The sequence below is a fragment of the Tauraco erythrolophus genome, chromosome 6, assembly GCF_009769465.1.
Source record: "Tauraco erythrolophus isolate bTauEry1 chromosome 6, bTauEry1.pri, whole genome shotgun sequence".
NCBI classification, from domain to species: domain Eukaryota; kingdom Metazoa; phylum Chordata; class Aves; order Musophagiformes; family Musophagidae; genus Tauraco; species Tauraco erythrolophus.
Window position 1 is genome coordinate 61,291,935 of NC_141470.1, and position 27,869 is coordinate 61,319,803.

A 27,869-nucleotide genomic window follows, 5' to 3' on the forward strand; every position below is an offset into this window, starting at 1 on the left:
AAGACACTTACTCAAAATGTGCCATTTTTATTTTTCTCTTCCTGCACTTTGAAGGTTTCTAAACTCTTGGTAGATTTCCTGTACATAAAGCACACACACAAAAAGGTGCTTCTGATGAAACATTCTGCAGGTCACCCAAAAGCTTAACTAATTATCAGGAACCTGCTTTTTGTTCCAGGTAAGCATCACTGATTATGTAGTGTTTGACCAGTGCAGCCTGTTCCAGACAATAATCCAGGCAACTCATACAGTGGCAACAGCAGCTCAGGCACCTGTGGAGAAGGTGGCCGATAAGCTTCGAATGGCATTTTGGTCACAGCAGCTTCAGTGTCAACCCAGCCTCCTTGGAGTTAACGGCAGTGGAGTCTGGATCTCTTCAGGCAAAAATGAATTCCATGTGGCAAAGGGGAATTTAATAGGTTGGTGTGCTTATACATCTCATATTTTTAAGTTAAGAAAGACAAGTAGGAGGAAGTAGCTAACTACAGTTCTGTCACCACAAAAATTATTGTGCTGAGTCAGGGCAGCTTTAACAAACAATGCCATGTTTAAAAATTAAATGAAACGATTCCTTAGTGTTTGGTCTTAAATACTTTCCCATTTAAAGGGAAATATTTTTCATGGAAAATTCATTGGCCACAAGTAAACTGCGCACGTTACTCCTTTTAGTACATACGCTTGTCTCTTCTCTGGGGTACGAAGGCAATCTTAAGCTATCGTACCTGCTGTAGCACAACGGAGTCTGGTTCATGATTGGTGTGACTAGGCAAAACAGTAATGTTATGGTTTTACAGTGATAGCAGAGGAATTGCTTTATTTATTTTTCTTGCTGTGTTTCTCAAAATAGAATTTTGATTTAGTACACTTCTTTGATCAGGTAAACACTAAGAATAGACGTAGAACATAGTCTGTTTAACCTTAGCACCAAATTGGTCTCGTATTGAAAACCATTCATCTTCTCCCTTCCTCTTTTCTGCATTCCCACTTTTCTGCATGTGTCAGTGCATACGTGTACATATGTGTCAGTAGGAGGTTTTCTTCCCCTCTAGTAGTTTCTTGAAAGATTTACATAGAAAATCTTGTCTCGATGATATTTATTAATGAATTGCAATAGAATTTCTTTAGAATTATAACATTTTAAATAATAACAAATTTAATAGAAAATTAAGTTTGATACTAATACCACTCCATTATTTCTTTCTAGGCACTTACTGGAATAATATTGTGCCTCGTGGTACTGCTTCTGCCACAAAATGGATTTTTGTGTTGGCTTCCACAGCTTCATCTAAAGAAGGTTAGTGAGTCAACAACACAGGCATATAATACCTGATTTTTAAATAGAGTGTAATTGATGGTGTAAGTGATTAAGTATCCTGAATTACTTCAGATTTTGGGTACCTTTTCTGCATGTAGGGACCTAAAGTATTTGAAGTAAGGTGGAAGTGTGTCTGTAAAACTACTGGAGATTAAAAAAATAATGCGTATAATTTACTCTGCTATCTTTGGTGTGACTGGCATCCAACAGAAATGGGTAGTCCTTCAGGAGCAGTAACTTCCTAAAGTGCTGCATCATGAATTACCAGAATTTGTAATATGAAATTTGGGAGTATGCTTTGCTGGAATGTCTGTACTAACCAAGTGCATTTCCTGTCAGTGCAGTTATGTCTGTAAAATTGCACATTTTAGTGATAGAAGTGGGACCATGCTAAGGAATTAAACTGCTAGTTACAATAGTTGGCATTATCTAGGTACACTAGCTTTATTGGCAAAAATGTGTGATTTAGAGCTGAAAAAAAAAGCTGTTTTTCAAAGGCAATTGTCAGGGCTATAGAAGAGTAAAAGAATAAAGGGAAGGGCACTTTTGTGTATGTTTTCTCTCCATTAGTTTCTCTAAACGAGATGATTCTTCAAATGAGATCACTTACTACTTAGTTGATTTGAGAGCGAGAGTATTTAGGTGCCTAAAAAAAGGCTTGGGATGCGTATTTGTACTTCAAAACCTTACCTTGTGAACATAGCCAAGAAGTTTTAGTTTTGTCTTCAAACGTAGTGATCGTTTTTTTCAGAAGAAGCAGATGCGTAAACTTTATCAGAGTGGATTAGGAATGATTTTAATAACAGAAACGTCCTTTCCATAGGAAGCTTTCTGTGGTTGTGCCAGAGCAACAAGGATCTGTTTTGTGTCAGTGATCAGAATCCTCACTTTCGTCCTTCTACGGTGCAGCTGCCACCGGAGGCTGAAATGGTGCACTACTCTGCCTGCCAGGATGCCATTTGGGGCTTGGATAGTCTTGGACAGATATTTATCAGGACACTTTCATCCAGCTGTCCAACAGGCATGCATTGGACAAAACTGGATCTCTCCCAACTAGGTATGACATTTTTATTGACTAGACTGTCTCTTAGCAGGCGGTCAATATTTTCCTTCAGAAGTATCTTTTGGTTTACTGATATGGAATATTACATGTACTGGTTTAAATAGTACCTTACAATGATGGACCTCACTGTAGAGGTCTGTACAGGAGCAACTATGGCTTTCAAAGAATGTTTCATTTGGCCTTTTGCTGGAGACAGCATGTTTACTGTTTGCAAGATCCTTTATACCTTCTTACAGTTTGTGAGTCTGAGACGACAGCTCGGCCTGACACAGTGCTGTGCAGATGTAACTTTAACTAGTCTAGTGCTTGCACTACAGTACAAGACCACCATAATCGTGTGGTCCTGGGCAGTTCCATACACAAGGCCCTGAATTTTGTGGTTAAACATGTTAACAGACTGGTAGAAGCTTCATTAAGATCCTGTCAAGGAAAAATTAAGCTCCAGGAGTTGCATCATCCATAAGTAACGCAGCTGATAACGCTCTTATGTTCAGGTTTGCCCTAATCTAAGGATTCAGCATAAAGTTAAGAACGTGCTGCTGATTAACTGCTTTTTTATTTGGTTAGGCTTAAGACCAAGGTTGTTGACCATGTCGTGATCATTAAAATACCCTCCCAGTTTGGCTCAGGGGTAATCAGGCCACTTGTCAGCTTCATCAGTAATATTCTAATTAGATTTATTTCTTTGATAGTCTGACTGTTAGAACATTCTTATCTTCATGCTAACCTGCATTCCTGTTTCAAGAGAAGATAAAAGAAATTGAGACTATGCACCATTTTTGCACCATTTAAAAAATAATTCAACTGTTTTGCAATTTTTCCATTTTTAATGGCAATGTGCATGACTGATCTGAGAACAGACAGTTTTAACTACAGGGTTAAGGAGAGGCAGACACAGCTGGCAGACTTGAAGCCTCACGTACAATTTTAGTATACAATTTGTAGTACTTCGTGGAAAACTTTTTAAAATGCATCTTTTAAAAAGAATTTGTTTGACAGTTATACACTAGGCTTTCAACACCTCATGAATTGATTCCAAATCACTAATCATTCCATAGTTTAAGCACTGCTTGATGCCCTTTACCTTCACTGACCTACAGGATAGGTTTGTCCACGCTCTTCTCATGTTGCTTAGTAGAGTTTGGAACTTGTCTCGAGATACTGTTGCTTTCCAGCAGTTTAGATAATAACTGTTTAACTGAAATAATAAGTAACTTCTTGCTATTGTCTGAAAATCTGAAAGCCTTCATAAAAGAAATCAGTGTAATTGGTGCTAGCTGACTGTAATATCTGGCTTGTGAACTTTCACAGTTTAGAAGTTCAGCCCTTACAGCTGTTAGCTTCATGGTACTCAGGGGTGATATTGCAGAAATCCAGGGTCAAGAAATAATTCAAACACTCCACTTTACCTGTCACAGTGGGTTAGTACTTAAGTGCGAAAATGTTTTAGATGTTTTTCCTTCAATTAAATGCATGTCATAGATCGCTGCTGGCAAGATAGTGCATATCCATGGTTATAATCTGAGAGCCTTTATTTGCTCTAATGGGGCTGAAGAAATAGAACTATTGTTACTGTTCAAGTGTATGTTCAAGTTTACTCCTGAAACATTAGGATTGTAATTTGGTGGGAGGGAGGGAGTGGTGTGAGGAAGAGGAAAGCAAGTTGCTGTAAAATGCAATTTGGAATTCTGTATGGAAGTGATGGGGTTACCAGCATTAATGTTGAAATATTCATATTATGTTGGTAGTATCTTCCTCTTGCCTTTACACTATGTTCTGGGAGTAGTATCTAGTAAACTATTTTGATTAGGGTTCCGCTATCAGTATCAGGGTTTCTAAACACAGTAGAATGACCTTTAGATTTTAACAATAAACAATGCCTCTGAATCATGCTACTTTCTCTAAACAGCAGATGAATGTGGTTAGCGTGACCTACTCCTAAGATAAAAACAGTAAGCAGGAGGAGGGAGAACCCCCAAAACGTTTACATAAGGGCTGCATTTTTTAATATCAAATTGTACTGTAGACGTAAGTAATACCAGCTATGCTGAGTGGGTGATATGTGACTCCATGTTTGAATGCTCTGATGCTTGTTTGGATCAGAACATTTCAACAGCTGAGACATCATATGACAAAGCCACTACTTTGAGCCATACTTTGTTAGAAGCAATAATGATGTTTAACTAAGATTTTGACTTTGTAGCTGAGTGTCAAGCCCCTGCCTGCAAAAGAAAGTTTTTCTAGGTGTTCTTATCCTGAGCTGTACAAGTTTTGTGTATAGTTTTGTCATTTGTTTTTAATACAAAGCTGCATGATTAAAGGAAGTTTTGAGGTGAGATGAACTAATTCTAACTCCTATGATTCAGAAAGTTATATAGTCTCGTTTAATGAGATGATCTGTTTACTATTACAGGTAACTAAAAGATAAAGCTGTGTAGTCCTATTATTCCCTGTTCTTTCCCCCCAGCAAGCCTTAACGTCAGGTATATTGCCTGCTGCAGAAATAAGTGCTTTAAACTTGCACTCTGCGGGATAAAATTGCACCACTCTAAGGAACGCTGTGTATGATGCACTTCACAAGGATTTGTTGCCAGATTTCACATCGCTGAAGGGAGAACTGTTACCAAGAATGGGATATCCCAAGCAGTGCTGGCATGTTCAATCCACCAGCAAGGCCTATTTTTAGAGTCTTTAGTTTGGAGTCTGACCAGAGCATTCCTTCTGTAGTATATCCGTACTGATTGGGTCCCTCTTTCTGTAGAACATGGTTTCCATTACTTAGCATTGTGCTGTCCCAACGCTGGGAGGAAAAAAACATAAATCAAATATTATGTATTTTATATCACATGGCTATTTTAAAATGAATGTGAGAGGGTAGTAGTTGACAGTAAACTAGCAGTTCGTTTTAGTCTAAAATACCCGATATGCTTCTCTACTACATTTGCAAACTTCTAATACCTCAATTGATGGATGCAATTGGATATGCAACTCCCCGCCCCCCCCCCCGAAAAAAATATCCAAAACATGCTTATTTGACAGCTTTGTTTTCATTATGCTGACTTACACAAGGTTAAAACACTGCTGCACTTTTGAGATGTAACAAATATGTACGCTGTTGACTATTAAATCCATTTGAAAATCAGCCCCTCTGTTTGCAGAAGTGACACTGGTATGTTAGCCCTGAAACACATAATCTGTACGCTCTCATATTTTCAAAGTGCCGGTAGCATTAGGAATGTTCATTGCTGAATGTATTAACAGATCAACACCTTTAGAAGTCTACAAGCGCAGCCAGCTGCAGAGAAAAGTTCACATTAGGTCATGTGAAAGTTTGTCTGGGCACTGATAACATTTGTCACAAAATGTTTCCTTGCTTGAGTTGGATTATTTTAATAGCATATTTTAGTGTGCTTTAGAAATTGCAGTATCCTATGACTAAAACCTTTATTTTTAGATTTAAAAGAAATACCTCACACTCACTACCTGTTCGTTTTATTCATTGTATCCGTTGGTTTTATTCATTGTATCCAGTGATTTTTTTTTCTCTCATAAGTTGTATTAAATTTTAATCATTTTTATGTGACTGTGTTTAAAGCTAGTTTATTACAAGCAAGTCTAAATGAGAGTTCTCATTATTAGCTGGATTTGAAAGGAAAATGCCAGGTTGCTAATAGTCTCTTTGTTGTTAGGTGCTGTAAAGCTGATCAGCTTGACCTGTGGAAATCAGCATGTTTGGGCCTGTGACACCAGTGGTGGCGTTTATTTCCGTGTAGGAACTCAGCCCCTTAACCCAAGTTTGATGCTTCCTGCGTGGATAATGATTGAGCCACCTATACAGGTAGAATGTTGATTACATTTATTTGTAACCCAGTAGTTTAGCTCTATGCACTTGAAAAGAATAATTTTAACACTCCTGGAAAACAATAAGAGCCAGATTTTAAATGTGTAGCTTAAAACTTGGTCTCACATGTTTGAATTCTACAGGATTTCTCTCTCAAAAAAAAAAAAAAAACCAAACCCTCAGAGTCTGTATAATGTGCTCTAAATATTCTGCCGTATTGCCATAAGTCATCCCAAATTCATCTAATTGTTACAAATAACTTTTTTTTTCCCCAAAAGTGGAAGGTTTAGTTTTCTTTTCTATCCTTAATGAAAGTTCACTCTTCTCATAACACAGCAGCTTTGTAGGCACGTAGTAGAACGCAGCCTTGAACCTTACAGTGAATATCTGCTATATGCTGGCCAAGAGGCTGGGCTGCTAAACAGCACAAAGCAGAGGGTGCGGGTAGGCTCTGCTTCAGTGCCTGCCTTCCTCTTCCTTTATCCTCACCCTTACGAGTCTGAGATGCTTGCCAGGGTGCTGTGCCTGGATTTAGGGATCTTCCTTATCATTCAGTGGCTAGTAAGCGCGCAATACAATTGCAGCTCGTATTGCTTGTTCCTGGAACGGGCAAACTTTATATCCTTTCTGCCTGCCCACTGGGAGGATCAGAGTGGAAAGAAGCCTCCTAAAGTACCCTGAGAGCATATTTTCTGAATATAGAGAATGGACAAAATATGTTTCTCTAGTGTCTGGTTTCTTTTTTAATCTCTCTTTAAACATTAGTGCTTCCCTTCATTGCTGCTCTAGTACTTTGCAAGTTAAACTGTGAAATGGGTGTAATTTCTGTCTCGTGGGTTGGGACTGCTGTAATGGAGCTGACCTCTGACTACTGATTTCATTCTTTGCTCTTTGGCACCAAATCACTTGAAGTGTTTGCTGATCAAGCATAGTAGCACTGGATGTGTTTGTGTATTTGATTTACATTTTATAATGTTACGGAATTTCTCTTGAAGATTTTGAAATGCGTGGTGCTTTTGAAAGGACGTATTAAGAAATAAAAGTAAATCTCTGGCAGTGGAGTTGCAATAGTTTATTTGTTTCTTACATCATTCGCTTTTAGTTCTGCTTCTCTCATCAGCCAGTTAATAGCTCTTGTGAATATCCAGGTGTAACAGCAAAGAAGGGCAGGGAATCAGGGAGACGAAACTGCATATTTGCATCCCATCAGTTAGCACAGCACTAGTTAGACTTGTTGTTCTGTGCTGGGGATGTGGTCAGTCAGACCTGGAGAAATGGCACCTTGTTTTGCAGAGTAGCAGAACAGACTGATAAATAAGTACCAGTATCACTTGCAACAAGGACTGGATTATACTGCTTGTTCTTGGTGTACTGCGACTGGGTCTTTCCAATGTAATCTGTAAGAGACAATTTTTTTTTGCTGCTAACAAGGTAGGGCAGCAGGAAGAGGAGACTGAAGATATCAGTGATGATGCCTTCCATAAGGCTAGTATTCTTAAAAAAGGGGGAAATCGCATTCCAGGATGTGTTCCACTTTAACTGAGTTTGCCAAGAGACAGCGAATTAAACTTATGTAGTATCTTCTTATCAAAGATTTACATATCCAGGAAAATAGCCCAAAAACCTATTTCTCTACATCGATACTGTTCTGTCTGTACCAAGTGCATTCTCTACTCCTCCATTGAAGTAGATTAAACTGTTGAACACCTGACATTGCAAATTTAATGACTCAATATAAAAGGGCAAAAATCCAAACCTTGCTTGTAGAGACGATGAAAATTCATGGGTTATGTGTTCGTTTTTAGACAATTCCAGCATGTTAAAACAAGTCATTAAAGTACTGAAGGAGCAGTCATTCATTCTTTTACAAAGGCTTAATGCAAAATAAGAAAATATGTGAACTTTAAAATGATTTCCAAATGCTAGCTTAGTGTTTGGATAATAAATAGATGATGGCTGAAAAGTGGAGTATTCTGTGAACAGTATTTGCTTATTAGCAGCACCTTGTTGTTATCTGTCCCTTAATTGAATTGACACACTTCATGCCGCATCACTTTATCTTCAGAACAACAGAAATAATGTAAGAAGTATTTGTGAATGATTTAGTCATTTTCTGTTTGAAGAAGGAAATCAAAATTGCCTTTCACTTGCGGTAAGTACAGAAGCATTCTCAAATACCATAATTTAAAACCAACTATGGATATTTAATTCCATAGTAAATGTCAGAGCCAATAAGGCTTGTCATATCCTATAAGGCTTGTCATATCCCAGATCTTATGACTCATGAGCAGCTCGTGACCAGCTACAGACTCTGCTTTTATGATGTCACTTCTTGTTAAAGGAATGCTGCTATTGCATGGCATCCATTTTTGCATGACGTCACAAAGGTATTTAGAGACAATAGCTTTGATTATATTTTACTGATGTAAAAATCAGTGAATGTAACTTAAGTTCATAGAATCATGAAGTCATAGAATGGTTTGGGTTGGAAGGGACCTCAAAAATCATCTACTTCCAACCCACCTGCCATGTGCAGGGACACCCTCCACTATACCAAGTTGCTCAAAGCCTCATCCAACCTGGCCTTGAACACTTCCAGGGTTGGGGCATCTACAACTTCACGGGGCAACCTGTTCCAGTGCTTCACCACTCTCACAGTGAAAAATTTCTTCCTTGAATCTAATCAAAATCTCCCCTCTTTCAGTTTAAAGCCATTACCCCTTGTCTTATCACTACACGCCCTTGTAAAAAGCCCCTCTTCAGCTTTCTTGTATGTCCCATTTAGGTACTGGAAGGCTGCTAGAAGGCCTCCCTGGAGTCGAGTCCTCTCTTCTTCAGGCTGAACAACCCCAACTCTCTCAGCCTGTCTTCATAGGAGAGGTGCTCCAGCCCTCAGATCATCTTTGTGGCCCTCCCCTGGACCCGCTCCAACAGGTCCATGTCCTTCTTCTGCTGGGGACTCCAGAGCTGAACACAGTATTCCAGGTGGGGTCTCACAAGAGCAGAGTAGAGGGGCAGAATCACCTCCCTCGATCCACTGGCCACACTTCTTTGGATGCAGCCCAGGACACAGTTGGCTTTCTGGGCTGCCAGTGCACATTGCCAGCTCATGTTGAGCTTCTCACCAACCAGCATTCCCAAGTCCTTTTCCTCAGGGCTGCTCTCAACCCATTCTCCGCCCAGCCTGTATTTGTGCTTCAGACTGCCTCAACCCAAGTGCAAGACCTTGCAGTTGGCCTTGTTGAACTTTCTGAGGTTCTCACAGGCCCACCTCTCCAGCCTGTCGAGGTCCCTCTGGATGGCATCCCTTCCCTCCAGCGTGTCATCCACACCACACAGCTTGGTGTTAGGAGCAAACTTGCTGAGGGTGCACTCAATCCCAGTGTCCGTGTTACTGACAAAGATGTTAAATAGCACTGGCCCCAGTACTGACCCCTGAGGAACACCACTCGTCACTGGCCTCCACGTGGACATTGAACTGTTGACCACAACTCTTTGAGTGTGACAATCCCAATTCCTTATCCACCGAGCGGTTCATCCATCAAATCCATGTCTCTCTAATTTAGAGACAAAAGTGTCATGCGGGACAGTGCTAAATGCTTTGGACAAGTTTAGGTAGATAATGTCAGTTTCTCTTCCCTTGTCAGTTGTTCTTCCTTTATCCACCAACGCTGTAACCTCATCATAGAAGGCCACCAGATTTGTCAGACAGGATTTGCCCTTAGTGAAGCCGTGTTGACTGTCACCAATCACATGCTTGCCTTCACACAATTTCCAGGATGATCTGTTCCATGATCTTGCCAGGCACAGAGGTGAGACTGACTGGCCTGTAGTTCTCTTGGTTTTTCTTTTTTTCCCTTTTTAAAACTGGAGACTATGTTTCCCCTTTTCCAGTCGGTGGGAACTTGACTGGACTGCCATGACTTCTCAAATATGATGGATAGTGGCTTAGCAACTTCATCCACCAGTTCCCTGTGGACCCGCAGATGCGTCTTATCAGGTCCCATGGACTTGTGCACCTTCAGGTTCTTTAGATGGTCTCAAACCTGATCTTCTCCTATAGTGGGCAGTTCTTCATTTTCCCAGTCCTTGCCTTTGTCTTGTGCAACTTGGGCTGTGTAGCTGGAGCACTTGCCAGTGAAGACTGAAGCAAAAAAGTCATTGAGTACCTCAGCCTTCTCCATATTGCGAGTAACCAGGTCTCCCGTATCTTTCTGGAGAGGGCCCACATTTTCCTTAAGTCTTCCTTTTATCACTGACATATCTATAGAAGTTTTTCTTGTTGCCCTTGATGTCTCTGGCCAGATTTAACTGTTAGGGCTTTAGCTTTCCTAACCTGATCCCTGGTTGCTCAGACAATGTCTCTGTATTCCTCCCAGGCTACTTGTCCTTGCTTCCACCCGCTGTGGGCTTCTTTTTTGTGTTTGAGTTTGTCCAGGAGCTTCTTGTTCATCCATGCAGGCCTCCTGGTGTTTCTGCCTGACATTCTCTTTGTTGACATGCATCAGTCTTGAGCTTGGAGAAGGTGATCCTTGAATATTGACCAGCTTTCTTAGGCCCCTCTTTTCTCCAGGGCTTTATCCCATCATCCTCTACCAAGCAGATGCCTGAAGAGGCCAAAGTCTGTTCTCCTGAATGCCAGGGTAGTGAGCTTCCTATGTGCTGTCCTCGCTGCCCTCAGGATCTTGAACTCCACCATTTTGTGGTCAGTACAGCCAAGGCTGCCCTTGATCTTTGCATTCCCCACCAGCTCCTACTTGTTGGTGAGAACAAGCACCTCTCCTCATTGGCTCCTCTGCCACTTGGAGAAAGAAGTTATCAACACATTTCAGGAACCTCCTGGATTGCTTCTTCCCTGCTCTGTTGTCCCTCCAACAGATATCAGGGTGGTTGAAGTCCCCCCTTGAGGACCAAGGCTTGTGAATGTGAGGCTGCTCCTCTTGGATATAAGAAAAAAAATTTTCACTCTGAGGGTGGTGAGGCACTGGAACAGATTGCCCAGAGAAGTTGTAGATGCCCCAACCCTGGAAATGTTCAAGGCCAAGTTGGATGAGGCTTTGGGCAACCTGGTGTAGTGGAGTGTGTCCCTGCCCATGGAGGGGGGTTTGGAACTAGATGATCTTTGAGGTCCCTTCCAACCCAAACCATTCTGTAATTCTATGATTTGTCTATCAAGGGCCTCATCCACTTGGTCTTCCTGGTCAGGTGGCCTGTATCAGACCTTCACTATAACATCACCTGTGGCTGCCCTCCCTTTAATCCTGCTACATAAGCTCTTGGTCAGCTCCTCATCCATCCCCAGGCAGAGCTCCATGCACTCCAGCTGGTCATTGATATAGAGGGTGACACCTCCTCCTTGTCTCCCCTGCCTGTCCTTCCTAAACAGCCTGTATCCTTCCTTTCCAACACTCCAGACACAGGTTTCATCCCACCAGGACCCCATGATGCCAATAAGATCACAGCCCTGCAGGCATGCGCATGTCTCTAACTCCTCTTGTTTATTCCCCATGCTGCCTGTTTGTGTAGAGGCATTTAAGCTGGGCCCTGTTGAAGGTGACTCACTGGGTGGAGTGGCTGGAATTCCTTGGTGCTGCTCTTCAGGTGCTCTCAGCTTCTCATGGGCAAAGCTGATATTCTCCTCCTCTCCCTTCAGTCTAGTTTAAAGCCCTGTCAGTGAGCCCTGCTAGCTCAGGAGCAAAGACCCTTGTCCCCCTTTCAGTCCTTCAGTCTTTGCTCTGTGATGCTGCATTTTTTTAAAATCTAGACTAAAACAATTCTCATTTGTTACTCTTCCCTTTGAAACACCCAAGTGCGGCACCTCTTGAGATGAAAAATAACGGTTTATGTTCTCTGTCCTCCCTCTTCTTGATTTTATCTAACTCTTCAGAAGTGGTTGATAACCTACTCATTCTTGAGCAGTAGTAGTTTTTATGTGTAGATGTTTTCTGTGCTTCATCCATTCTGTTCTGCAGGCTTAAAAGTCAAAATAATCATGTAGTTAAGCAGCTTTTTGGAAGCTGCTTTAAGGACATTGACAAAGCTGATCAAAATTCTTTGATGAAATTATTTTAGTCCAGGAAATAGGAAATATTTTTCATTCTACTGTTAATATACAGGATAAAACTATTATCTGCTGTAGCATGTCTCAATATACATTAAATTTAATTTGAAAAATAAAGAACAGGAGGTTTAAGTATTATTTCTGTAGATACTATAGAGTATGTTTCTACATGTGTGTGCATGTGTATTTGTGAAGATTTAATGCTTTGCAGAATTCTGGCCTAAATAAATGATAATTAAAAATCAAATATGAAATTAATATAGTCAGTAAGACTACTTGGGTGATTATGGAGTAGAAGTTGATCAAAAGTTAAAAATTATCGAACTGCTTTAAAAGGTCCCCAGAAGTTGAATAGTTGTTTGAAAAGAATTCTTTCAACATTTCAGCTTTGATTTTTGGCACCTTCTGAGGAAGATGCAGAGACCATATTTGATCTTGAGAAACGCTCACTTCCTACAAGCACTACTTAAAAACTGGCCTTAAAAACCACCTTCTCAGGTTTACATTAAGGGATCTATCAGATAAGCAGAACTTTATTTAAGAGGATTAAGGGAAACAAAGATGAGGACAAGAATTTGGAATGAGTGACATACCATCTATTGCTTGTAAACAATCAGTCTTATTCTAAAAATAGATTAAACGTTTTACTAATTGCCATTTGCTTAATTGCTACTCTTCGCTCTTTCATAACCAAATTTCATAGAGAATAGGCTTGAAAAAGCCATTTTATTAAATTGAGAGGTTTGTTTAAATATCTACATAGCTTGTCCTAAGCTGGAGTAAAGGCTTTGTTAAAGGAGGTGTTTGCTATTTGGCTACTGCATAAAGCTTTTGTTGATCCTTTGATCACTTCCTAGCATCTGAGTGAGTCCAGAGGAGGGCCACAAAGATGATCCAAGGGCTGGAGCACCTCTCCTATGAAGACAGGCTGAGAGAGTTGGGGTTGTTCAGCCTGGAGAAGAGAAGGCTCCGGGGTGATCTTATTGCAGTCTTCCAGTACTTAAAGGGGGCCTACAGGAAAGCTGGAGAGGGACTTTTTACAAGGGCGTGTAGTGATAAGACAAGGGGGAATGGATTTACATTGAAAGAGGGCAGATTTAGATTAGATTCAAGGAAGAAATTTTTCACTCTGAGGGTGGTGAGGCACTGGAACAGGTTGCCCAGGGAAGTTGTGGCTGCCCCATCCCTGGAAGTGTTCAAGGCCAGGTTGGATGAGGCTTTGGGCAACCTGGTGTAGCAGAGGGTGTCCCTGCCCGTGGCAGGGGGATTGGAACTAGATGATCTTTGAGGTCCCTTCCAACCCTAACCATTCTATGACTCCATGTTTCTATAAAACGATATCTTGCAGTATGTGCATTTCAGGTTAGAGAAACTTCTGATTTGCTACTCTTCCCATAAACAACCTAGTAATTGTCTCTTTATGTTTTAAGCTTGATATAATAAATAAGAGAAATTCTTACTGATCTAGGAGGAGCTTTTTTTTTTTTCTTAAAAACACAAAAATTTAAGGCTGTTCACACTTTCATTGTCATTCAAAAATTGTTAAAAGTACCAAGCAAATGGTAGTTAAAAGTATAATTCGAAATTTAGCAAATTTCTCTGTGATTCTGCAAAATCAAAACACGCTAGATTTAATTTCTTTTCAATACCTTCCTTTCTCTTAATCCACTTTCAGTGTAAGGAGGTTAGCTCCAAGTGCCAAGTGGTGACTTGTTAGAAATAGTTGTCATGATCTTTGTTTCCTTTCCTCTCTTCGAATAAAATCTGCTTATCTTACAGAACTCTTCATGCAAATCTTTCTTCCTCTGCCGTCTGCCTTGCCTTTGCATTTTTCACTGAGTCTTTTGTTGTTATTAAGGCCAGTTTTGTGTTAAGTGGTACTTATAGGAGGAAGTGGTAAGCACTCTTCAAAATCAGATTTTGCCATTAGATATTTTTTCATAGGTGCCAAAATCAAAGCTGAAATGTAGGAAGGGTTTGTTTGAAATAATCTTCAAGGATTGGATATTTGGAGGGGGGGGAGGGGGATTTTTCTCTTGAAAATGCTTCATAACTTTTACTTCAGAATCATCCATGCCACATTTGAAAGTACTTGCCATGGAAAACTGTTCTTTCTAGTGTGTAATCCACATGACTGTTCTTTTCAAGTCTGATTGTTTTCGCTAGCACAGACCAGCTTGCATTACCCAGCTGTTGCACAGGTATCTTTCTGAGTTGCTGTGAGTTCTACTTTGGAGTACTAAGACAAGACGCAGAGGAAGTATCTTTTATTAGATCAGTTCTGCTTAGGTTGGGAAGGTCATACACTCATTAAGCATTTTGATTATCTATAGACCAAGACTAGGGAGTCTATTGTTCCATGTATCTTTACTCGTGTGGGGCCTCCTGAAGACATTACTAGGGAGAGGATTTTCCTGGAGGACTGCACTTTTCAAGATGATGTAGAGAAAAGCTTTGGTAGTAATCAGAGTAGCTGTATTGAGGTGGATTGCAAATAAGCATAGGAGATCAAAGCTCCTGCTGCAGTGTATTTTGTTTAGCCGATTCAGAATGCCATAATGTTTAAATTTAAATGTGTACTATTTTTCACAGGCAAGCCTTTCTTAAGAAATCACAAGTTACATAAAAGGCGCTTTAGATACTGAAAAATGTAATTCCTGCGTTTTTACTGAAGTTGCCTCATGTTGATTCCATTGCTCAGTTCAGTGCTTATCTTCCTTTTTGTTGCTAGTTAAGAAAACTGCTGTCACTATATTTCACTGTATTTTTCTGCTTGGGAGTTTTAGCCTTCTGATATTTGTTTTAAGGCATTGCTATCGCCGTGTTCAGAAAAGTGCGCGTGTGGCCTGTCGCATTAGATAGCAATTATTATCAGCACCAGGAGTTTCAGATCACAAAAAGTGCACAAAATGAGCAACACCCAGAAAACTGAGTAGACGATCCTTCCGTATCCTTTTGAAATATGATCTTAAGGTGGTATGTTTGCTTTTTGACAAGACTAGCTTACACTGAAAACAAAAACCGTGGGAAGGAGAACCTTCTGTTTTCATACCTTCATTTGTTCAGTACTAGAAGCATCTTCACGTCTGCGCTCTTCCAATGTGTGCGTATTTTGGTTAGCTAACACGGAATGATATATTTCATTATTTTTCAGAGATTAAGAAATATACTTAACATTCAGTTGGGTAAATAAAGTAACTACAGTTATCATTGTTGAGATTTGAGAGCTTTTTCAGAATTATTCTATTTTAAAATAAAATTTAATGACGTAAAAATTAATGTGTAAAGGATATGCATCGTGATTTAGCAAGCATATGTCTTCGTTTCAGTGGAACTGTTCATGTGCTTGCAGGTAGTGAAATGCCTGAAGTATTTAATAAATAGGAGTCCTTGAGAAGTGATTTTGAGAGACAGTCATAAAAAATTATTTGTGCTAGTATAAACTAAGAGGTTTAAGGATTTTTTGTTTTGTTTTGTTTCATTTTCATTAAAGCTACATCTGGATTTTTGAATTCTGGTTAGAGCAGGTTTTATTGTTGTTTTTTGTGTGACTGAATTTCAGTTTGCTTAATTTTAAAAGCTGTGGGGGGCTGGATCCGGTTGACGGGCTTAGCTTTTTGTGAAATAAATTGGGACAGCGAAGGTGGGTGCTGAACTCAGAGTGTATGGTCAGTGCAGAGAGCTTCAGTGAGCCAACAAGTCTGCACAGAGTGAGGAGGCACCCTGGGATAACTGGTGGGCCTATCAGACTCTTGGACCTTGAATTAGGAGCTTGGAGGCCCTTTCCCATGGTATGTTACTATCCCTATTTTATGATTGTGTTGTAATCAGACGAGATGCTGAGGACCTCTCTTTGCAGACCAGCCTAGCAGTCAGTTGCCTTCCCAGGAAACTGGAGGGCTTCTCTTCTGCTTGGATGGCCCTTCCTACAGAACTGCCAAATATTCTGGTCTGTAGGAAGACCCTGTCTGCTATATATAGCCTAGTAAATGGATCATCTGTCTGGGAGGCAGTGACTTCATTTCTGATCCCTGACCCCTGGAGTACTATTATTTTTATGCAGTAATGTAACACATCGCATAGCCTTCTATTTGGGGTTCACACTTTACCTGGGACAGTACTTAATCCCAAGCTTTAGCACTGGATGAATGCTACTAGATGAGTAGTAAGTGTTACAATCTGAGTGCGTTTCCAGTGTTCCTGTGGCTTACAGGATGTATTTTGCATCCTGACAGATTGTAACTTTTCAGAATTGGTCAACATTTATTTTTTTTAATTATTTTTCTTTTCTATCCCTTCCCTGAGTTCAAGGGGTTTTCTTTCATAGGTATTTTGGATTCCCCCTCCCTTCTGTTTATGTAAATGAATTGTAACAAATAAAGGTTATATGCATTTGTTCATAAAGCAGTGCAGTAAGGAAATGGGAGTTTCTGTTACTATCAAAGGTGTGTGGCATTTTCATCACAAACGTGTTAAACATCATGGACAAACATTAAAAAGCAAAATGGCAGAAAAAACAACATTTTAATAACTATTTAAAATTGTCATAGCAAAGCAGAGCTGAGGCTGAAATTAAAAATGCATGGGTGTATTTACCTTACAAAAATGTTTTGCCTTCCTTGGTAAGGTATTTAAGTTTCAAAAACTAGAGAGGTGCACTTTACTGGCGTAGCCTGCAGGAGAAGGTGTTTTACTGGTGCTCGTTAAAGGTATGTTTGTAAAAAACAAAACAAAACAAAAAACCACCTTGGTTACTCAGAGCTTTGCTTATTACAAGGTTTTTATTACCTCGTGCTAGCTAAATTATGTTCTGTTTCATGGGGAATTGTTGCACGTAGCATCTACTTAACATATGTTTCTGTAAAAGCTTAGTTGTTCTTGTCCTAATAGTTCAATTTTGCAGTATATTATTAAAAATAACTGTAGTGATTACAGACAGAGTGTACCTGGCTGTGATTACAGACAGGCAGCTTATCTCCTACACTATAGTTGATAATGTTAGGTGTAAGACAGTGTGACCAGAAGACCTTTGGGCAAACCTGAGTAGCCCTTAGTTTGTATGGTCTTTAAAGTTATTGCATTAAATTTTAATTACTCTTCATAGTTGCTTGGAAGGAACAGTTGTACTAAATATTTTGAAAGTATTTTACAGTTCGGTTGAACTTCATCACGTTGAATAGTCACATGGGTTTGGTATGACCTTTTCTAGATTTTGATGCCCGTGTTTCTGCAAGAAAAACCCTTGGAATAAAAAATTTAGAGTCGACAAAGGACAGGTCACGGCATTGACTCCTTGGCTTTGCCTTTTCTTCCCGATTGTGCTAGCCATAGACAAGATAACCACCTAAGGCCTTGTCTGTTTATCCACTAAAGCCAGAAAGTGAGGGGAAGGGTCGAGTTGTTCCAAGGCTTCTGAGGAACATAGTGCTCCAGTTTGCCAGTGAATAAGTAATAATCTTTTTCTGACAATTCAATGGCAGAATTACTGCAGAACATGTGGCTTCCAGGAAGACTAAACATAGATTCATCTTTCCTGCTCTTGTATATTGCCTTGAACTTCTCTGTGGAGAAAAAAGGGGAGCTTAATTTAGCAAGCTGTTCTCCTCTGAAGTCCGAATGCAAAACATTCTGGTCAATACTGCTCTTACGTTGCTTGTGCTTTCTTGATAATCTGTAATGCTGAAAGTGCTTTACAGCCTTCATTCAAATGGATCTCAGAAAATAATACACAAGTAAGGCTTATATTAGGGGAGGGTCTCTCTTAAGTTGCATTCTTTCTTTGTTATACTAGTTAATAGGGTCTGGAAGGCTGTTAGCTGTGAAAATAGATTAGCCTGATATACAGGTAACGCTCAACAGTGTGAGAAGTATCTCTGATCTGACCTTCTTACAGCCTGGCCTGGACCAGCTGAAGGTGTTTCTGATTTGTCTTTTGAAGGTAAGGAGAACATTTGTGCTGCTTGTAGCCACAAAGCTGTTACAAAAAGGATTGGGCTTGGACAGACTGAGAATGTTATGCTTAGTCTTCCTCATCCTGGGTATCTGCAGCAGAACAGAGTGGAAGTCTGCCGATACATGGATTCTGTGCTCCTGAAAAGGGACGTGGAAAATGTTCCGATGCCTTTTTTGGGTGCGTGTGTGTTTGTCCTTTCCTCCTTGACATGGAAGTTGAACCACTGTGGTTTGGGTTCAGCAGTGACTGAAGCAGTTACAGTAAGACAAAACTTTTGAGTGGAAGGCCAGGGAACAGGAGAGGGACAGCGTTAGTTTCTCCTTTGGATTTTGTTTGATACTGTTGTTTAAATGAAGCTCTTACTCTGAAGCTTATTTTTCCATGGTTTGCAGAAAGAAAGGAAATTACTTGCATAGAATTATAAAGCTAATGGGCAACTTAATAACTTAAATATGTTTAGCATAGACATTATTTTGTGATATCATTTAACAGTTTGTTGGTTAAGTGCTTCCAAGCTTACTTCATTTTATCAGCATTGTTTTCTCATCAGACACGTGGGTGCTATCAAACTATTTTTCATTGTTTTTATTTGTAGCAGACAGTGAAGATATTCACAGCTCTTAGTATGCAGTTTTAAATGTTGAAAAGCACATAGTTGGCTTGTGTCGCAGGCCATGGTTGCAATGGGAAGTCCTCAATATCAAAAAGCAGAGAGCAACTGGTGTTTTTTGTAGCAGAGGTACAAGCCCAGAGGGCAGGAGGATCTGTGTTCCGTTCTTGGCTAAAACAGTCAGTCTTCTGAGATTTTTTTGAGTTCAGAAATTTTTGGCACCACAAGTAAAAGAAAAACAATGTTCCACCATTTTTTATCAGATAACACTGGATCCATTAATGCTCCATGACAAGTCAATCTCTCACAATGATAAGAATTGTGGATAAACCTATGAAGTGTTTGGTGTGTCAGTGTCTGAGGACAAAGGCTGAGAGACTGGTGAGAGACTCTTTAAAATTCCAAACTCTTCAGTAAATTACAAATATGACAAATTTCACAGTCAAGGTATATAAAGCTCAAGAATGCTATTGGAAGTTAAACCAACTGAGAAAGGGCTACACTGAAATAATTCATTAATTTTCATGGTTATCAGTCTCTGAAATGTTATCAGCAGATTTATAAATTTGCAGATACCTCTCTACTGCTATGAGAGAACTCTGTTTAATCTTTAGTTGCAGCTGTAGAGATCTGTTTCTTGTTATATAGATTATAAAATACATAAAGCATGCTTGTGGCAATAAGCACTTTCACTAAACTTAGTGAGAAGGAGGAATATCTGAGATGTTGTCAGTATGATTGTTCCAAAAACTGGTACATTATGTCAAGAAAATTGTGAATTAATTTTATCCACCCTACTGTGGTAGCCGTGAGAACACTTTTTTTGTTGTGAATGGCTGCTTTCTGGGTAAAAAAAAAAAAAACCAACAAAACAACGAGCCAACCAAAACCAGAGGTAAAACCTCTGCAACAGGCTCTAAGAATTGCCTGTACTTGTTTCCCAATGTCTTGTTGCTGTTTTATGCCAAAACTTGCTGTATACTCCATATCACTAGCCGTCCTGTCAGTTGCGTCCTTTACTGTCTGTTTCACAGCAGAACACTGCAGTGGAGGAGGTGGGTTCTGTTAAGAACATTGGATGCTGCTGTCAGTGTATTGCCTGGGTCTTTTATAAGAAGAGGGAGTAGGAGGATTGTTTTATTGATGGGATTTTTTCAGAAAGAGCTAAGTAGCCTCAAAAAGGAAGAGGAGCTGAAAGTGAAATACCCAGAGAGGTAGGGAAGCTTAGGGAGGAAACAGGAGCTCACTTAAAAAAAGCAAAGAATGAGAAGAATTTTTGGCCAAGCTTGTAGAGCTGTTCCTTTGAAATTGATAATTTCCATTTATTTCTTAGGTATGTTGGTGCTGTAGAATGGGGTAGAGATAATTGCTCTGGTTACACTTGAACCTGCAGTGGTATCAGAAGCAGTCTAGCTGAGCATCACGGAACTCCTTTCATGCTGCCCGTTTGGGGTGTTTTATCTGCTTCTCTTAGCTTCTGCTACCTTTAAATCTGTAGTAATGCAGAGGCTTAGGTACTAGGTGGAAGCACTTGCTAAGTCTTTCTGGGTGGAAATACTCTTCTGGTTCTTTCTAAGGGAATTCTTTTCTAGACAAATGACAGAGGAAGACCGGAATAGGATCCTGACAGGGAATAGTAGAGAACAAGGTGCACAAATCCCACCCATTCAATGACAAGGGTCACACCAAGCTGTTTGGCACAGTCTGTGAAAGAATGTAGTTGGGACATGAAGTGTATTGCATGGGTGGAGCATAAACAGACACACTGGCGATTCATGGTGTGAAGGAGATGGGGGAAGAGTGGCAGAAGTCCTAAATCTGAGGAAGAGGTGACTGTGGTAGAAGAACATTGTGGGGAGAAGATAAGTGGATTTAAAAACAAACAAACAAAACTGCAAGAAAGGAAAAAGGCAAAGATCTCCTGTTATGTGCAGTAATTCAGTCTGCACAAGCTATTAATTGCACAGCTCCCTTACTTGAAAACACAGGACTACAAGAGCAGAAATAAGAGAGGGTTGTGATGAAACTGGAAGCAGCACAGTAGTGAGGCACATCCCATGACAGTGGTGTGGGGAGGTGAGCAGGGTGAAGGAGGAAGACTCAGAGCCAAAGTTGCCATAGAAAGAAGCAAATAAAAATGGAGTGGAGAAACAGGAACAGGGCCAGGAGTGAGGAAAACTTCCAGTGAAGAGGCAGCGAGACCAGAGGGAAGAGTCGTGTGGAGTTTTGGGGTGTTGTGTTTTTGCTGTGGTTTAGGTTTTATTGTTTGGTTGGTTTTGGTGGTTTTGGTTTTGTGCTTATTTGTTGGGGTTTTTTTTGCAATACAATAGTTTAGTTTATTTGTAATATGGCAGAATACCAGTTTGAAAGTAGCTCGACAGTTATATATTCTATGTAGTCAACACTCTTCAAGAAAACTAGTGTCTTGCTGTAGATGTTCAAACTGCAGCCATTGTGAATTTACTGTGACCAGCAGTGAACCCTTCATCAAGCCTCTGCAGCCTCAAGCTTCCAGCAAAGGGCAAGTGTACCTAACGAGAGCACAAACACGAGAAAACAGTCTGCCAAAGACCTTGCAGCCTGAATAGGCAGGATTGGTTTGGTGATGCGAGCCAAACTTGGTTATAGCTGGGTCAGACACATGTTAGCACAAGAACTTTAAAAGCAGAACCAAAGCAGGTAACTGCTGTGTACGCAGAAGGCCCGGCTGGGACTGGGTTGTGTGCGTGTACGCACACGCAGGTTGTGCTTCTGTGTTCCTCGGCTTACACCTGCCAAGAGCTGCTCGCTCTTGTATTTATCACACTGAAATTCAGCTCGTGCCTGTGAGGCTAAAGCAAGAAATGCAGTGCTGCTTTGTGAGGTGATGATGTGTTTCAGGGCATCTTACTGTCTTCTTCAGTGACCTTATTAGACTGATGCGGAGAAAAACTTTTTTTCTTGTTCTTATCTGCGTTTTACTTAAAGTACAGGTTTTGCAGGATATTAGTGTTCACTAAAGCTGCAGGCTGATACATTTTGCTACAAAATCACCATCTTTATGATGTCCATAAAATGTTGTGGTCAGTAACACTGGCTTTGAACAGTAGTTAAGGCAAATCTCCATAGAAGCAGACAGAATGAGGACTTGCCTGGGAGCAGAATGGGAAGTGTGTTTCAGTTGGGTTTGCCAACATACAGTGTTGCGGATACTCTCCCGCGGATGTGGCTGCTCCAGTACTGCAGTGGTCTGCAATGAGTTCCACGGTTGTATTCCGGTGTAATGCAGTACAGGGAAGAAGGCAGGTCGCTGTTTCATTGCGAAGATGAGACATTCAGACTGTAAAAATGTGCTACTTGTGTATGTTTAGAATTTAAGTGCAGATTTAGTTGTTAGTAAAACTTTCAGGAAGGCAAGAGGAAAATATTGCGCTGTGTTCGTTTCTGCGGAAGAGTTCCCTCTTCAACTTGTGACTGGAACTGTGCTTGGTTGGAATAGCAGTGGTTAAGCAAATGCTAATATTATTAGACTCGGATGCCAAACATTAAATATGAATGTCTTTATTCAGTATCTTTGGGCGACATCCATTCATGTTCCTTTTCTATTTAAGAAGGGATTGACTTTTTGAAAAATTGCTAATTCTGTACAATTACAAATAAAATGTCAGTTAAATTTCTTCCTATCTTTAGTGTATGGTAAATATTCTCTTGCATCCTTCTGTGAAGAACAAGTGATACAATAGTACAAAGATTAAGTAGTACAAAGATTAAATACTGTGCTTAATTTTTATAGCCAGTAGGAATCAACTTGGTCAGCATTCATTCAAGTCCAAATGATCAGATGTTGTGGGCAATTGACAGCAAATGGAATGTTCACATACGAGTTGGAATTACAGATGAAATGCCTGTAGGCACTGACTGGGAACATGTACCAGGTAAAAATTAGTGCGTCAGTTCCTTGTTATTTCTGCCATTTTTTCAGTGTTGTTTTGTTTGTTTTTCCTGTTGCTTTTTGAATTGGATAGCAATGCTTAAATGAAATATTTTTCTCAGCAATCAAGTGTGCTTATTTATAGGAACATACTAAAGTATTTGATTCGGATTATCTTTTAAAGAGGAACTTGGTTTTTACTTTACAACACTAATTAGTTAACTGAAGAGAAATCTGATTTTTTGGATGAATTTCCATTGTGTATTATTTCAGGCTGCTGCCAGGAAATTAACAAATGGTACAGTTCCCTTTAGTTAGAACTAAAGCAGTATTCCTAAGCAATAGGAGACTACTATGCTGTGGGAAGTTTAGTATTTAAATGTGATTCAACATGAGGTTCTTATCTAGATGTGGCTAACAAAAACCTAATGCTATTTTGCCCATCTTCCTGTTAATCCTGCATGCTGGATGCATTCCGTAATAGGTAATTACATTTTTGCCTTGCCTGTAAATAAAACTAAATTTTAGTTGTTTCTTTCTAAATAACTGTATTGATGCTGTCTGCTTTTTAAAGGTCTTTTCACTGTTTAAATGCATGGCACTTGCTTGTGGAGTACTTGCTTTCTTGTGAAGTGGAAGAAAAAAGTCCGCAATGGCTATAATGTTAACCATTTTTAGACAAACTAAAGTTGTAACTGTTGGATTATTCCCCATGTGGTAATAAAATGCAGCAGAGGCTCCAAAAGTATGTTTACAAAGATCCTCCAGTTGGTTGTTGCTTGTGGCTGTGGCCACATAACAAAATGTATCCACAATGTGCTATCCTTATGGTCAATAGATGTGGTGAGTACAGAGTCTTCAATTAAAAATCTTTCTTGTTCATCAGTGCTTCATGTGCTGCAAGGTGCCTGCTTTCTCATGTTTTGCTTACAGAGGGCCAAAAGCTCAGATTCAAATATCATCTGCTCTGGTCAACTTCCCTGAAGTCAGCGTAAGGAAATAAGTAGTCCCAAATTGGCATCTTGCCAATCCTTTCTTGGAAAGCCTCCTGGAAAACTACGCATTTCTTTGTGCCCTTTACAATGGAGAGTTCTTCTCTAGTATTAATACAAGAATATATAAAAAACTGTTATAGTCTTGCCATCTTCTCTTAATGAACTTTTCTGCAAGTGTATTTAATATATAAGAAAGCCTGTGATTATTCCCTCTTCATGTCCAATTATCTTCAGGTTTGCAGGCTTGTCAGCTGGCTATAAGTACAAGGACCGTTTGGGCACGCTGTCCAAACGGGGATGTAGCTCGTCGATACGGCATTACTGACAAGAATCCAGCAGGAGACTACTGGAAGAAGATTCCTGGAAACGTCTTGCGTTTAACAGGCAAGTTGGTTCTGCGTGGCAGCCCGAAATGCTGCGATGCCTGCTTTGACTTCTGCCCGGTGGTGCTCGAACTGACCATACGCAGGGAGAGCTGCATGCTGGGAATGCTGTGTTGGCTGTGAGTGTTTCACCAAGGGTGCTTTCATCATATTGGTAAAAACTGTCTCTGGGTATAATTAGGAAAATAGATCCAAATCTTATTTATTTAATGTTTATAATTGGAACCTGCTACCTTAATTAAAAGATGGATAATTTATGCTTTGCAGTGACCCCTCTGGATGAACTGTGGGCCATCAGTGCTTCAGGATCCCTTCTCCAGCGCCTCACTAAGACCTTTAGCCATTCCCATAGTTTGCAGAAAAATGATGCTTCAGTTCTGCTTCACCCTGATGATTTTGAAGATGAATGGGAAGTGATATGAAGCCTTTCAAGCTTGTGAAGCAGTGAAAAAAACAGAAGGACACGCAGAATTTCTGTAATGTATGTACAGAACGTTGGATCTGAAAGCCACTCATATTGGACCTGTGATATTAGCACTTTTGTATTGAAAAACTGACCTGTTAAATAGCCCCCAAGCTGTGAGTTCTGATGTTTGTCTCGTTAGCTCTTGGGAGACTCTTTAGGTGTGGCATACTGCAATTGTTATACCGTACTACTGTAGAAGCTCCTTTGGAAGTATAACTCTTAAGTTAATCTTACTAGCAACGAAAGTGACTTTCACAACAGCATGCACACTAATACATGTGTTCTTATTTTGAGAAGGAATTCTATTGCATTAAATATTTCTCTACAGCAGAAGCATTAAACATTTCTCAATTTCTTCTTGTACTTGGAACTCCAAACTGATGGGGATGCTCTCTGACTATTGTACATACATTTAGAATTATTTTCCCTTGCAGCATGGAAGAAAATATGGCAAAGTATTTCTTAGGAAGATCTCAGAACATCATGATTATGCAGCGTTGGTGTTGAAATGAACTTAGTTTGATCCATTTGCATATAAATATCTGCAAGGCTATACTAACCTTCCATTTCTAGAAATTAGGTTCATAATTTGGCTTCATTCACAAGGGAGAAGTTTGGATTGCACCTAATATCGGGGGGAATTTTGCCCATTTCACACAGCCATCAGGAAGCTGACAGATTGTAGGGGGGAAGTCCCACTTTGGAATAGGAAGAAGTTGCATGTTGGGTTTGTAGTACAAAGCAGGAATATACAAGGCAGTTTTCATAATTCCTGTTGTGCTTTATTTGTGCCTCCAGCCAGTGCTTTAACATTGGGACTCAAATTGTTTTGAGTACCAAACTTAGATATATTAAAAGGAAAAATGGTAATTGATAGAATTACCTATATATCCCATTAAAATTGTGATATTGTGAGAAAATACTTAACAATATTCTGATTTTTAGCTATGTTAGCTAAATTTTGAAGTGTCTTAACAGATGTTGCAGCAGAGGTACGTGATGAACCGAGAAGTAATCTAAGTTAATAATTGCAGTTTATTTTTCTTTAAACTCTAAATCTTCTTTGAAAGATACCTCATTTTTTTAAGCAATAGAGCCTATAGATGAGAGAACTTGAGTTCAGTAGAGGAGGTTAGGTAGGAGGAGTTATTTTGTGTTCATTCTAAGCTTATAAATCATCGGAGTGTTTTAAGCAGCTGTTAACCAATACTGTAAAAGAGCCAGCTTCAGAAAAGGCCCAGAGTTGAAAAGTGGGAATGTTTCTGTTTTGAGAACTTCATACATATGGAAAAGGATGTGTTTTCTTTCTAACCTCTGTTCTCTTTCAGACTAATTCGTGCGTGTACTGCACTAAACTCGGAACAAACATGGTGCAAGGTGAGAATGTGAATCGGTGGAGAGAGACCCAAGTTATGTCACTTTTTTTTAGTAGCACTTGCGATATTGGCTGTCAGTTCTCGGTCTGATCTTTCAGTCTTAGAGGGAGGACAGATTTGTTTCCCTTTTACAGATGATATGTTTGCTTCATTGCTATCTCATCCGTATATGGAGATTACCCAAGAGGGTTTTTTCAGCCTGTCTGGCAGTGGATCATAATGGAAGCAGCTTGTGGAGTAACCTAGTCTGTTTTATGCGAGCATAGCTTGGTATCTTGAGGACCCCAAAGAAGCTGAAATTCAGCTTAAAAGTATCTTGTGGCAGCTCCTGAGTCAATCACTTTGGAGAAGGGACATGAGTATTTCTCTGCGCCCTGCCAAGCACCAGATGCTCAAGTACAATGGCATTATTTAATAGTGACACTTTTGTATTACATTTTTCCAAGTCATCTTAGTAATGGCTGAAGCTTGCTAGTTGTTTGTTTACTGTATAATACTGTACCTTGCTATGGTCGTTAATATTAAATTGGTGTCAAGAGCTCTTCTCCGACTACTTTTTAGGGTAGTTTTAATGAAATTAGGATGGGTTTTTTTACTTTTATTTCTGTATTTAGGTTTTGGGGTTTGTTTGTGCTTTGAGACAAGTGCAATAAACTAGATTTTTAAGAAATAAATACTGTTCTAAGACTCATCTGTTTTATGATTCACAAGGGAGTTCTCTCTATCTGGAGATTGTCTTGATGTGGAAGACAGACATGCTTATGAAATCACTCCCCTGCTATTACCCCAGATAATATGGTAATGATAGTGTAAGGATCTGGATATGGTAAAGTTTATGTGTTTGTGGTTTTTTTTCGATTGTGACAGGTGTGTCAAACCGGCAAAATGGTCATCTTCCAAGCAAAGACAAACACTTCTCATATTTTAATATTAAGCTTATTAGTTCCATATTAAGATAGTCTTCCTGTAATAGAAGTAAACAAGTTTCTTTCCTTACATGCTAAACAAAAATTGCACTTGCATGTCAAATATTTCAGCTTTCAGTGAAGAATATGCATGTGCAGTTGCAGCTAGAAAATGTTCAAGCAGAAAATAGGTGATCGTACCGTGTGCTGTAACTGCACCCTTCCTTGCATTTTAAAACATCTCATCTGAAGACTTGCTGTGTTTCTGGCCTTCGACTAACTGCAGCTGGGGCTTCAAGTGAGCACCTTGGCTTCGCTTCCTAGAAGAGAGAACTGTTTTCTGACAAAGTGGCGACCTGGATGACTTCATGCAAGAAAGCACAGCAGTGATTAATGACATTTCTGATGCTTAAACCCACTTCCAACCACAGGAATCCTGTTCAGATTCAGATGGCAATGTCCTTGCTAATGATCATAGCTTTTTATCTTGACAGACTGGTTCAGCTGCTTCTGCTGGCTTCTGCAGGGAAATAGTCTCCTTACAGCACCAGCCTGTTGCTGTTATGCAGGAGTAATCCTTATGTCAGAGCTTAAGGAAGTTTGGGTGACTATGATGAGTTGGTCTAACAGCCATCTTAGATATCTAAGTAACTCCTTTTTTTCTTTGTCTTGCAGCAATGAAAATAAATAAGATCATGTTAAATGGTACAAAGAAAGTCTTTCACTAACGAGTGTCAAAGAATATACACTAATTGCTAAAGTAAGATAGTAGAACTGTTGTTAGGAAGCACTGTTATGACTAAAAAAATTGTAATGAGGAACACTGAATTATGGACTTGTGTCATTCTCTAAACATAGCTTTATTTATACAGGTACAAAGAGTCATGTTTATTCCAAACTCTTCATACGTGTACAAAGAGTGTCTTTGATGCAGTGGACAAGAACCCCCCCTTCTTCCCACCACACACACATCGACATCAGAAGGTCTGAA

At 39.8% G+C, this 27,869-nt stretch overlaps 1 protein-coding gene across 1 annotated transcript in view; it reads left to right on the plus strand.

Annotated features, from left to right (window-relative positions):
* TECPR2 (tectonin beta-propeller repeat containing 2) overlaps positions 1–26,895 on the plus strand; it is a 47,114-nt gene extending 20,219 nt beyond the window's left edge. Inside the window, exons 14-20 of the mRNA XM_086613967.1 lie at positions 179–419; positions 1,205–1,294; positions 2,139–2,372; positions 6,068–6,216; positions 22,616–22,757; positions 23,983–24,132; positions 24,399–26,895. Of these exons, the coding sequence (XP_086470093.1) occupies positions 179–419; positions 1,205–1,294; positions 2,139–2,372; positions 6,068–6,216; positions 22,616–22,757; positions 23,983–24,132; positions 24,399–24,553 (1,161 nt within the window). The 3' untranslated portion in view covers positions 24,554–26,895. The remainder of the gene's footprint in view (positions 1–178; positions 420–1,204; positions 1,295–2,138; positions 2,373–6,067; positions 6,217–22,615; positions 22,758–23,982; positions 24,133–24,398) is intronic.
* Positions 26,896–27,869: the final 974 nt, after the last annotated feature.